General features: G+C 56.9%; 1 protein-coding gene across 1 annotated transcript; it reads left to right on the forward strand.

The window, feature by feature from the left end:
• Nucleotides 1-1084: 1084 nt before the first annotated feature.
• C1QTNF8 (C1q and TNF related 8) lies at nucleotides 1085-10442 on the forward strand. The gene is made up of 4 exons (XM_007453674.1): nucleotides 1085-1154; nucleotides 1844-2604; nucleotides 7253-7466; nucleotides 10420-10442. The coding sequence occupies exons 1-4, from the start codon at nucleotides 1085-1087 to the stop codon at nucleotides 10440-10442; spliced, it is 1068 nt and encodes a 355-aa protein (XP_007453736.1).
• Nucleotides 10443-12798: the final 2356 nt, after the last annotated feature.

Raw genomic sequence — 12798 nt, forward strand, 5'->3', positions numbered from 1 at the left:
GCGAGAGGCCTAGGACTGGTAGGGCTTAAAGACCATCTTACCCACAGACGGGAGGGGGCCACATGGGATAGCCCCCCAAGTTACCTGCAGGGGCCTGGCCTGGCCCACGGGAGGTCAGGATGAGGGTGCCACCCTCTGCCAAGCTAGGCAGCCCGGCAGAAACTGCCTCATGTCTGACCCCAACCACCTGGGCCCCGGGCCCAGCCACTGGTGGGTGGGGTGCTGCCGTTCCCTGAAGCAGCCTAGCTGTCCCTCCTGGAGGGCTCTGGCCAGCCCAGGTGGGTGGGGGACTTAGAGGGCTGTGTCAGAGCCCGCACCTCCATACAGCTCTCCCTGCATCTACGAGGTGCGGGGTCTCCAGCCATGGGGGGTTTGGGGACCGGGACTCCCCAACTATAGGCAGTTAGGGTGCCTGCTACTGCCCAGAGCTAAGGCCCTAAGGCCCCAAGGAGGGAGGCAGCTATGGGGAGGAGGGAGCAGCCCCAGAGAAGGAATAGAAGCACCAGCTCCCATGGGGTGGGGCTGCCTTGGTCACTCACTGGGGCTCTGGAAGGGCAGGTGTGAATTGTTCCCCGTGCTGGCCCCTCCGATCGATGGTGGTCCCCAGGTGCTGTGTTGGGGATGCTGAGGCCACATCCAGGTCCAGGGGAAAGCGTGTGGGGATCCATTAGTGATGTCTGTCGGGGCAGGGGTCTGAGTGTCCAGGAGGGCTCTGCCAGGTGCCCTGTCTGGTGCAGGATGAGGCTCTGGCCACGCCCACTGCAGCCCCTCCAGGGGTCCCAACTGTCCATCCTCACCCAGGCAGCTCCCTGGTCCCACCAGCACACTGTCTCCCCCACACAAGGGGGCACAATTGGGCTGCTGAGGGGGTGGGGGCTCAGCAGGGGTGTCCCCTCTCCACTCCCCGTTTCCCTCCCCCGTCCTCTTCCTCCCGACCCAGCCTCTGCTCTCCTGCTCCTGCTGATGCTGCCCGCAGGGGCCTGGCCTGGCCTGGGGCCGCCCTGCTGGCTGTGTATGCACTGCAGCTGCCCACCCTGGCCCCCAGCTGCCCCCAGCCCGCACGCCCGCATGCCCGCACGCCCGCATGAGCGACGGGGGTGAGTGGGTGGGACTGCCCCACGTGCGGCCCACCGTCGACATCTCGATCCTCAAAGGTGAGTGTTCCTGGAGAGGCGGCCCCACTGCCCCCAGCCCTGCAGGGACACTCCGCAATGAGGGGCATAGGAAGAGAGGCAGGAGAGCAGGGCAACGGCCCAAGGCTAGCTCTGGGAAGGCTGGGCCCCAGGGGGGCACACAAGGGCCTGCTCCCTGTTCCCCATAGCGGCCTCCTCCTGTGGGAAGCAGGGTGCCCTGGGGAAGGGGCTGTGGATTGGGGGGGATGGTGGGGGGGTGGCAGGTGGGGCTGAGTTTCCCTTCAATCCTGCTCCCCCACCCCAAGTGGAGGTGGGAAGGGGGTCTGGGAGCAGCGCCCCCTTTGAGAGGCAAGACAGGCTGAGCTCTAAGAGGGAGGCACCCTGAAGGCTGGACAGAGGCCACACTGAGGTTGGATTTGTTACCAACTTCCCAGGCCTCTCCTCCTCCAAAACCCCTCTGACAGCTACTGGACCCCCATCATCCCCGCCGTCCCAGCCATCCCCATGTGACCATCTGCACAGGCCAAGGAACTGCCAGGACCTCAGGGTGTGGCTTCTTTCTCATTGCCCTGTGGAGGGCGGGTTAGCGCCCACCTGACAGATGAGACTGAGGCTCACAGAGGTGAGGTCACTTGCAAGGCCGTGTGGCCAGAGAATCTGACCCTTGAAACCTTGACCAGGGGCTTCCCCTTACCCGCACCCCCTCACAGGTGAGAAGGATGAAGCAGGGGTCAGAGGCCGCTCCAGCAGGAGCAGGAAGGAGGGCCCGCCCGGCTCCCGGGGCCTCCGTGGCCACAAGGGCCAGAAGGGGCAGGTGGGGCCGCCGGGCACCCTGTGCCAGCATGCCTATGTGGCCTTCTCGGTGGGCTGGCGAGAGGGGCTGCACAGCACCGATGCCCTCCAGGCTGTGCCCTTCGACATGGAGCTGGTGGACCTGGACGGTGCCTTCGACCTGGCCTCCGGCCCCTTCCTCTGTGCCGTGCCCGGCGTCTACTTCCTGAACCTCAACGTGCACACCTGGAATTACAATGAGACGTACCTGCACATCACGTGCAACCGGTGGGCCGCAGCCATGCTATATGCGCAGCCCAGTGAGCGCAGCATGATGCAGACACAGAGCCTGCTGCTGGCGCTGGCCGAGGGTGACGCTGTCTGGGTGCGCATGTCCCAGAGGGATGGCGACAACGCCATCTACAGCGAGCGCGGTGACCTCTACATCACCTTCAGCTGCCGGACGCTGAGCTCTAGCAGCTCCAACGCCACATCCAGCCCTCAACGGCAGTCGTTCCCAGAGCCCTGCAGCCCAGGACTGATGCCAGCTGAGATGGAGCACCAACTGCATGCAGACGCTGAGCTGAACACAGGGCTGTGGCAGGAGCAGGACAGACCCGGGCCTGCCCTGCTGGAGATGACACAGATGAAGGTTTCACACCAAGACATTCAGGAAGCAGACCCTTGTTCCAGGCACGTGGTGGGTGGGGGATGGGGGGTGGGCCGGAGCACCTCCACACGCGATGGAGTTTGCTCCCCTGGTCGAGCTACTTATTCTGCATATAAAGGCTGTGCCAGGAACCACTGCCATGGAGAGCTTTACAAAGCACCTATTGGATGCCGGGCTGGTTGCTAGGGAGGCTGCAGTGTTGGGGGGGAAGGGGGTCAAGTGCAGATGCCGGCCCTCCTGGAGCCAACTCTAGCAGGAAGCATGATGGATTCCAGGGTGTTCGAGGGCAGCAGAGGCCACAAGACAGGATGAAATGGAGCAGGTTAGGGTGCTGGCCCGGCCGGGACGGGTCTCGTCCTTGGTGAACACGCCACCAGCCCTGGTGGGCTGATTTTCTGGGGCTCAGCATCCCCTTGTCTGTCTGGAATGGGCTGGAAGGGGGAGGAAGCTCATACCTGGATGTGCACCTGAGCCCAGGGAGCCCCAGACCCCCACGGTGTCACCTCCTACTTAGGTGTGCTGATGCTGGGCCTGGCGGCAATGGGAAGTGACCAGGCTGGCCTCGTTCCTGCAGATGGGTGTGGCTGGACTTTGGCCATGCTCACTCCACAGGAAGCCCCTGTCCACCCCATGGTTGGAGCCATCAGGCTACCCCACCCTCGAGTCCACTCTGAATCTTTCCTTTCCTGCTATGTGTCCTCTGGCCACTCTGGGACCTTCTGTCCAGCCCCTGTGGCCCCATCGCCTGCTGCCTCCCCTCTGGCCCTGCCCTGGCATCCCCTCCTGCAGCTGCTCCATTCCGAATGAGGGTTCTGGGCCAGTGAGGCTGCTGGGGCCCTGGCAAGAGCAGCGTCTGGAATCACCAGAGCCTGGCGAGCTGGCTGAGGTCCCGGGCCATGCAGAGGTGGCTGGAGCTGCAGACTGGCTGGGCTGAGCAGGCCAGGGCCTTCCAGGTGCTGGACAGGCATGGGGGTTTCCACCTCAGGGTCTTGGGCCCACAGAATGCCGGCCTGGCTGATCCTGTCTCCTCATCACGTCCTACCCCTGCCCCCACTCCTTCCCACCAGGAGCCCAAAGCATCCTGAGATGGATCTCTCACTGGCTGGGGGCCCCACATCCACCTGGCCCTGGCAGATCCTCTCCAGATCATCATCGGCTGACGGGAGAGGTGGGGAGGGGGTGGGGGCCCACTCATCCTTTTCACAAACAGGCACCTCCTTGTCCCCAGGGAGGGGACACAGCTGGGATCACAGTGACCCTCCCCTGCCACCACAGAACTCAGTTATCCCTCAGGAGCATCAACCCTGAGTGAGGCTGGAGCCAGGAATGTCCCACACCCACCCGTGAACAGCAGAGCCCACTCTCCCAAACACACAGGCCAGGCCAGGCCACGCCCTTGACAGGTGGGGAAACTGAGGCCTGACAAGGGGGTGTAGACCCCCAAGCCTGTGTGGGCTGGGAGCTGGTCCCCTCCATGGACTGGGCTGTCTCCCCTAGTATGGCCTGGGACAGTGGGGGAGGCAGGAGACGGGCCCCCACTGGGGAGGGGCTGCTGGGACTCCCTGTCTGCAGGGGGAGGGGGCTTTTTTTTTAAATATCTTTATTGGAATATAATTGCTTTACAATGGTGTGTTAGTTTCTGCTTTATAACAAAGTGAATCAGCTACACATATACATATATCCCCATATCTCCTCCCTCTTGCATCTCCCTCCCACCCTCCCTATCCCACCCCTCTAGGAGGTCACAAAGCACTGAGCTGATCTCCCTGTGCTATGCGGCTGCTTCCCACTAGTGATCTATTTTACATTTGGTAGTGTATATATGTCAATGCCACTCTCTCGCTTTGTCCCAGCTTACCCTTCCCCCTCCCTGTGTCCTCAAGTCCATTTTCTACGTCTGCATCTTTACTCCTATCCTGCCCCTAGGTTCTTCAGAACCTTTTTTTTTTTTTTTAAGATTCTATATATCTGTGTTAGCATACGGTATTTGTTTTTCTCTTTCTGACTTACTTCACTCTGTATGACAGACTCTAGGTCCATCCACCTCACTACAAATAACTCGATTTCGTTTCTTTTTATGGCTGAGTAATATCCGTTGTATATATGTGCCACATCTTCTTTGTCCATTCGTCTGTGGATGGACACTTAGGTTGCTTCCATGTCCTAGCTGTTGTAAATAGAGCTGCAGTGAACATTGTGGTACATGACTCTTGTTGAATTATGGTTTTCTCAGGGTATATGCCCAGTAGTGGGACTGCTGTGTTGTATAGTTCTATTTTTAGTTTCGTAAGGAACCTCCATACTGTTGTCCATAGTGGCTGTATCAATTTACATTCCCACCAACAGTGCAAGAGGGTTCCCTTTTCTCCACACCCTCTCCAGCATTTATTGTGTCCAGAGTTTTTGATGATGGCCATTCTGACCGGTGTGAGGTGATACCTCACTGCAGTTCTGATTTGCATTTCTCTAATGATTAATGATGTTGAGCATCCTTTCATGTGTCTGTTGGCAACCTGTATATCTTCTTTGGAGAAATGTCTATTTAGGTCTTCTGCCCATTTTTTGATTGGGTTTTTTGTTTTTTTGATATTGAGCTGCATGAGCTGCTTGTAAATTTTGGAGATTAATCCTTTGTCAGTTGCTTCATTTGCAAATATTTTCTCCCATTCTGAGGGTTGTCTTTTCGTCTTGTTTATGGTTTCCTTTGCTGTGCAAAAGCTTTTAAGTTTCATTAGGTCCCATTTGTTTATTTTTGTTTTTATTTCCATTTCTCTAGGAGGTGGGTCAAAAAGGATCTTGCTGTGATTTATGTCATAGAGTGTTCTGCCTATGTTTTCCTCTAAGAGTTTTATAGTGTCTGGCCTTACATTTAGGTCTTTAATCCATTTTGAGTTTATTTTTGTGTATGGTGTTAGGGAGTGTTCTAATTTCATTCTTTTACATGTAGCTGTCCCGTTTTCCCAGCACCACTTACTGAAGAGGCTGTCTTTTCTCCATTGTATATTCTTGCCTCCTTTATCAAAAATAAGGTGACCATATGTGCGTGGGTTTATCTCTGGGCTTTCTGTCCTGTTCCATTGATCTATATTTCTGTTTTTGTGCCAGTACCATACTGTCATGATTACTGTAGCTTTGTAGTTAGTATTGTCTGAAATCTGGGAGCCTGATTCCTCCAGCTCCATTTTTCTTTCTCAAGATTGATTTGGCTATTTGGGGTCTTTTGTGTTTCCATACGAATTGTGAAATTTTTTGTTCTGGTTCTGTGAAAAATGCCATTGGTAGTTTGATAGGGATTGCATTGAATCTGTAGATTGCTTTGGGTAATATAGTCATTTTCACAATGTTGATTCTTCCAATCCAAGAACACGGTATATCTCTCCAACTGTTTGTATCATCTTTATTTTCTTTCGTCAGTGTCTTACAGTTTTCTGCATACAGGTCTTTTGTCTCCATAGGTAGGTTTATTCCTAGGTATTTTATTCTTTTTGTTGCAATGGTAAATGGGAGTGTTTCCTTAATTTCTCTTTCAGATTTTTCATCATTAGTGTATAGGAATGCAAGAGATTTCTGTGCATTAATTTTGTATCCTGCAACTTTACCAAATTCACTGATTAGCTCTAGTAGTTTTCTGGTGGCATCTTTAGGATTCTCTGTGTATAGTATCGTGTCATCTGCAAACAGTGACAGCTTCACTTCTTCTTTTCTGACTTGGATTCCTTTTATTTCTTTTTCTTCTCTGATTGCTGTGGCTAAAACTTCCAAAACTATGTTAATAATAGTGGTGATAGTGGATACCCTTGTCTTGTTCCTGATCTTAGAGGAAATGGTTTCAGTTTTCACCATTGAGAACGATGTTGGCTGTGGGTTTGTCATATATGGCCTTTATTATGTTGAGGTATGTTGGGAGGGGGCTTTCTGTCAGCAGCCCACCCCAGGGCCTGGGCCTGCAGCCTCCCTTGACGGCTGTGACGGTCCCACCGAGGCTGGATCTCGGCCAGCTCTGGACCAGGATAGGGGCTCCTGGCGTCCCAGGTATGAGACCCTCACATCCCATGTGCAGGCCCTACAGCCCCATGAGGAAGCTGAGACTCAGAGGCGTGGGTCCCTGAGCTCAGGCCTGGGCAGGGCAAGCCTGTGACTCCAGATCCCAAGCACCGGCAGGGGTCTGTACCACAAGATGCATAGCATCAGGGTCTCAAAGGGCTTCCTGCCCCCAGGAGCCCCAAGGCCCGACTAGGCCCAGCCGTGGCACATGGCAGGTGGCAGCAAGATTCTGGGGGGCTTGTTACAGCGAAGGGGTCAGGGGTTGGAGTAGGACATTCTGACTGGTGAGGCCCTGGCCCCACTAGAGACTAGAGGGTGCTGGGTGGGACCTCGGGAAGCCAGAGGGAAGGCCGGGACCCCTCTCCCCAATCTACATCCTGGGACCTGGCCCCTCCCGGGATGCTGAGTTGGGCTGAGAAGCCTCAGGCTGCACTTTGGCCCTTTGGCCTGTGTCCTTTTATGGCTGGAATAGCTGGACACGCCCAAGGTGCTTGGCAACCATCAGGGTATCAGGAGCCACTTCAGAGCGCTAATGGGGGCCGTGGTGGCTGGGAAGGTTCCACTGTAGAGATAAAGGTGCCCGAACAGGAGTGCGGGGGTTTGGAAGGACCCCAGCGTCCCTCTCTCCTCCCAGGTCCTGGACTCCCCTGCCACCCTGACAGGGACCCAGACCCACTGCATGCTGCAGGCCAACCTGGCTGGGCGGGGCCAGGAGAGCAGCCCCTGTCTAGCAGCTTCAGACAAAGCCTGGGCTCTTTCTGGCTCCTTGTGTGGCCTCAGCTCCCCTGTCCGGTATCAGGGTGCAGAGCCCTCCATGCTGCACTGGGCACTGAGGGTGCAGGGCCGGGGTGGGCATTCCCGTGAAGGCTTCAGACCCCGTGGCTGCTCGGCCTCCCTCTCACTCTGTCCACGGTGCCTGGAAGGGAGGTGCTGGGGCAGCTTGGCTGAGCCTCCCGGGACAGACCCTGCTCCCAGCTGCTGACCCAAGAGAGCAGAGCAGGTCAGGCCAGAGGGTGTCTGACCAACTCCAAATCCAAGGCCACCCCCATGTTCAGAGAACCAGGGGCGGGGTGGGGGCTCCCCTTAGTGTGGCCGAGAACCCCTCGGAAGCAGCCGGCCAGAGCCTCAGAGCACAGGGATGTGCCAGGGGACACTGTGGGTGGGTCCAGGGCAAGGCGGCGGTGCCTGCATCCCCCCAGCCCAGGTTTATTTAAAAACAGTGACTGAGAACAGGGTGGGATGAGGTGAAGTTGTAATCTCTGCAAAGTGACGAGCAGCCCGAGACTCAGAAATCCGCATGCCCAAGATGCTGCCCTGACCGCTTAGGAGATGAGAAGGGAAATGGCCCCAGTCAGAGCAGCAGCCTCTAGGCCCCCTCTGCGGGGCCTCGGTGGAATCAGGACTGGCCTGCTGCAGGAGAAGAAAGCTGGAAAAGACTAGAATACAGGGCAGCCTGAGAGATGGATCCTGCGGGAGCCAGTTTCCCATATCAGTTTATCCATTTGGTGGAATTCCAACAAGACACCCATTTTTAAAACTTGGGTGAAATTCATATACCATAAAATCTACCATTTTAAAGTGAACAGTACAGTGGCATTTAGTACATTCACAGCGTCGTGCAACCCACATCTCTATCTGGTTCCAGAACGTTTTCATCACCCCACAGAAATCCCGAACCCGCGAGCTGGCACTCCCACCCCTGCCCCCAGCCCCTGCTTTCTGTCTATGGATTTGCCGCTTCTGGACATTTTGTGTAAGTGGAATCACAAACTCTGTGGCCTCTTGTGTCCGTCCGTGTTGTAGTATGTGCTGGCACCTCACCCCCACCGTGCGGATGGACCACGGTTTGTCTGTTCACCTGTCGATAAACATTCAGGTCGTTCCTACCGTCTGGCTATCGTCTGTGCTGTGGTGAACATCTGCCTATAACACCCATTTTCTAACTTTGTAAAACAGTGTTGAAGGGTGCTTGGAGGAATGGGTAGGCAGGAACCAGCTCAGTTCTGTGCGCTCTCTTGGACATGGAAACAGATTTGGAAGATATGGTGATGAGTGCAGTGACCACCAGGCAGACAACAGGAACCCCCAGAGGCCAGTCACCCAGGGGACAAGAGCCCGAGGTACCAGCGGGGTTGGGATGAGGGGGTGTTTGCGTTCAAGGGTCACCTCATGGACTAAAGCAGATATCAGTGAAGTAGAGAGTTGTCAGCAATACAACCATTAAAAATATGTGGGACAGGGCTTCCCTGGTGGCGCAGTGCTTGAGAGTCCGCCTGCCGATGCAGGAGACGCGGGTTCGTGCCCCGTTTCGGGAGGATCCCACATGCCGCGGAGCGGCTGGGCCCGTGAGCCATGGCCGCTGAGCCTGCGCGTCCGGAGCCTGTGCTCCGCAAATGGGAGAGGCCACGACAGTGAGAGGCCCGCATAACGCAAGAAAAACAAAAACAAAAACAAAAACAAAAAAACTACCAAATACACATTTCTTTGTTCAGGTATAGAAGAGTTTATTTTCAAAAAAAAAAAAAAAAAAAAAATATGTGGGACACATACAACGCACAACAGCCTAAAAGTGGGAACATCCAGGTTATCTATCGATGATGAACCGATAAAGTGTTGTTGGTCCCTCCATACACACTTTATGGAGTGTGTATTGTACCACAACTAAAAAATACATGGGAATATTTAGCTAATTTCTGGATGGGAAAGACATCTCTTTTTTTTTCAAAAGGAGGAATTTCCCAGGCAGAAGAGGGATAGTTTGATTTTGTAAAAATAGAAAATATTGTTCTGCCTCAGTCCCGAAGCCAAAACTCACGACGCCAGGAAGTGCTCCTGCCTTGGGGAGAGCAAGGGTGGGGTTCCTGCCTTCTAACGAGCCCCCAGATGGACGGAGAAATCTTGAGAGGAGAGGAGATTCATCCGTGAAGGAAGGAGTGCTCCTTCTATACCGACCACCAAGGGCATTGCGTCCAGATATTGTTTCCAAGCTGCCTGATCACCACCATCATCTGTGTCCCTCAGGGAACCCGTGGGCTGGGCCTCGTGGGCCCCAGCAGGATGGCTCCAGAGGACACATGGGCAGACAGGTCCACTGTCCAGAGGGCCGAGAAGGCCGCAGCCATGGGTCAGGAGAAGGAAACCCAGCAGCGCAGCTCAGGGGAGGCTTGGTCCCCTCCCCTTTGCATCAACAGCTTCCAGACCCTGCCTGGTCCCAGGCACCCCTTAGCATGGCCCCTGGGGGCTCAGCTAGGAGGGAGGGTAGGACCCAGGCTCCAGTGTGGGGAGAGGTCAGGGGACCCTGGAAGCTGACCCTCATCCTAGGGCCGCCCTCTCAGGCCTGATGATCACAAGGGCACGGACCCCTACAGACCAGGCCACCTTTCAGGTGCCCAGCAATGGGAGCCTGGCAGCGTGTGGGAAGGGGGAAGGGAGAGGGTGGGCACTCCGTCCCCAGAACGGCTGCTGCCTTCGGCTGCAGGAGGGCCGTGGGTCTCCTTGTCCTGATAGCCCCATCCCCCACCCACCAGGTGGTAAAACTACCCACCCACCACTCTGCAAAACGTCCTTTAATTAAACCCTCCTCAAACTGCCCAAACGGAGGGGACACTTGTTTCCTGGGGGGCGGGGGGGGACAAGTGGGGGGCGTGGGGAGCCACTCGGGGTGGGAGCAGAAGGGAATCATGGCCAGTCCCCACTGCCCAGTGGCCAGGTTCCTCCATCTGGAGAGCCGGCCCCTGTGGATGGCACCAGGAGGACCATGCCCCTCCCCCTCCTGGGGCGCCCCGGTGCTTACACCCACAGGCCCAGCGCCCTATACCCCGTAGCCACGGTCAGCTGTCAGTGCAGATGTCACGGAAGAGAGTGGCTGAGAAAGGGCCTCAACCCCCCTCCCCAGAGGCAGGGGCCAGGGGAGGGAGGTTTGCTCAGGCAGAGACCCTGCTGCCCCCAGTGTGGGGACCCACGCAGATGGAGCCCCCAGACCCCCATCAGTGCAGATACAACAAATGCATAGCTGTCACCACCACGTCCAGATATGTAGCCTGAGGGAGTGGGGATGGGGTGGGCCTGGGACAGGGAGGAGCAAGGACCCTGGAGAGGGGTGAGAGCTCGGGGAGGGAAGGACGGAGACGGGGACCCCAGTCAGGCTCCTGGACAGTCACTGGACCTTCAAGGTAAGGACCCCAACTGGACAGAGCTTCCATCACTCAATTATCAATCAATTATCACATCAATCACTCAGTTATTCATTCAGCAAACACACTTCAGGTTCATGGTGGCCAGACCAGCCCTCAGGAGCCAGGATAGCATGGGCCAGTCTGTACAGGACAGCAGCGGAGGCGAGGCAGCACTTTAGGGCTGGGATCCCCCATCAGCCAGGATGGAGGGGGGTCATGGACCCAGCAGTCTCTCCAGGTCCTCAGCCCACCCAGTCCTTGAAGTCCAGGGTTCTGCTGGGGCCCTGACAGGTGACCAGCCAAAACCCTATTCTCAACGTCGATCACCTCCCTGACACTCCCAAAGGGTGTCCCAGCTCTCAGCCTCCAGATTCCTGTGGGAAGTTCTTCCCGGTGTCTACCCATGGTCTGCCCTTCTCCTGTCCCAAAATGCCCAAGAGGGTGGGCCCTTCCTGACCCTTCCTTGGGGCCCTACCCAGGGCACCCCTCACTCAGCTCTCAGGGTGGGCCAGCCTTGGTCTCCCTCACTGTGGGGCTACAATACCGGCTCTGCCTGTAGGGGCTGCGCCTCTGTCACCCACCCCTCCCACCCTGCACCCCCCCTGCCTGGCAAACAGCACCCCCCAATCCCGATCCCAGAGGAGGCCTCACCCTGCCCCGCAGGCCGGATTTCCCGAGTAAGGTCACTCTGGGAGCCACTGGAGCCCAGTGGCCAATAAAACCCATCGATGCGGAGAGAGAGACAGTAAAGCAGGTCACCCCCCGAGGGCATTTGCTCTCCCCGCCCCCTGCCCCACTCAGGGCCTGTGGACCCGAGATCTGCAAGCAGTGTGGTGGCTCTGTGGTCCCTGCAGCTGTGCCCAGCCTGTGCTGGGTGCGGAGGGCAGTGGCCAGTCCAGGCTGCATCCCCAGGCCCACCGTGCCATGTCCACAGCTCCCTGGGCTCACGTTTCTCCTGGAACACTCCTGTCCCCGCTTCCCTACAGGCTCTCAGGGGTGCCTAGTCCTCACTTCCTCCCATTCGGTGTCCCACCATGGCCAGTCCTGGTCACCAGCTCCCACCCAGACCCAGGGTCCATGGGCTGCCTGGAATCAGCTCCTCCACCCACTGGGTCCATCAGGCTCTGGGCACACACACAGGTACACACGTGTCTACACATGCACTCACACACAGGCACACACACTCACAAGCAGACACATGCACATGCATACACACCCACACGTTCACACATATATACACACAGGCACATGCACGCACAGAGGCACATACACACACACACTCACACAGAGGCACACATGCACACACACTCACGCCCCTCACAGGCAGGACTGGTCAGGTTGCTGCTGGTGTCTGCAGTCCCCACACGGGCACTCTTGGCTGGCGCTACCCTGGGGAGGGAGATCAAGATGCCAAATCAATTGGGAGAAATTGACCTGGGCAGATATTTCTGAGCCATCTGCTTGCTCCCCCAAATTATTCTGAGTGGATGCACTTTGCATCCGAACCCAGGGGTGGTGGGAAGTGGTTGGTTGAACGAACCTGTTTCTCCCAGGCACCCATCCCTCCCTGGGATGCTGGTCCCCCTAGGGCCGGGCGGGGGTGGCTTTAGTCACCCCCACCCCCAAGATGGAGCCCAGGAGTGGCAGAGACAGCCTGGGGCTCAGGAGGCGGCCGCGTTCCCACTTGATCAGGGATGGGGGCAGGGGCCCCAAAAGAGCCACCCGCTCTCCGCACCCACCAGCCACGGAAGAATCAGATGCATCCCCTGCATCCTCTGGGGCCAAATCCTAACCCTGCCACCCCAAGGAGGCAAGCCGGGACAGCCCCAGCCCTGTCGCTCCTTTTGGTTGGCTTGTGTACACTTTCCCCTGCCTTATCATCTAAGTGTCCCGCTGCCCACTTCCAGCTGGGTGTTTGCCTACCCCCATCCAGCCGAGTATGATCCACTTGCTCTGATTTGCACTGGCTTCAATCGGCTCCCGGAACAATATTTGCTCTGGGAAA

The sequence above is a fragment of the Lipotes vexillifer genome, unplaced genomic scaffold (genome assembly GCF_000442215.2).
Source record: "Lipotes vexillifer unplaced genomic scaffold, Lipotes_vexillifer_v1.1 scaffold914, whole genome shotgun sequence".
Taxonomy (NCBI): Eukaryota; Metazoa; Chordata; class Mammalia; order Artiodactyla; family Lipotidae; genus Lipotes; species Lipotes vexillifer.

Excerpts from the sequence above, each read along its gene's own strand:
- C1QTNF8 (XM_007453674.1), top strand. The coding sequence starts at position 1,085 with ATGAGCGACGGGGGTGAGTGGGTGGGACTGCCCCACGTGCGGCCCACC. Across the intron at positions 2,605-7,252 it reads ACCCTTGTTCCAGGCACGTG|GTCCTGGACTCCCCTGCCAC; the intron begins GTGGGTGGGGGA and ends CTCTCCTCCCAG. Across the intron at positions 7,467-10,419 it reads ACTGAGGGTGCAGGGCCGGG|GCCCAGCGCCCTATACCCCG; the intron begins GTGGGCATTCCC and ends TTACACCCACAG.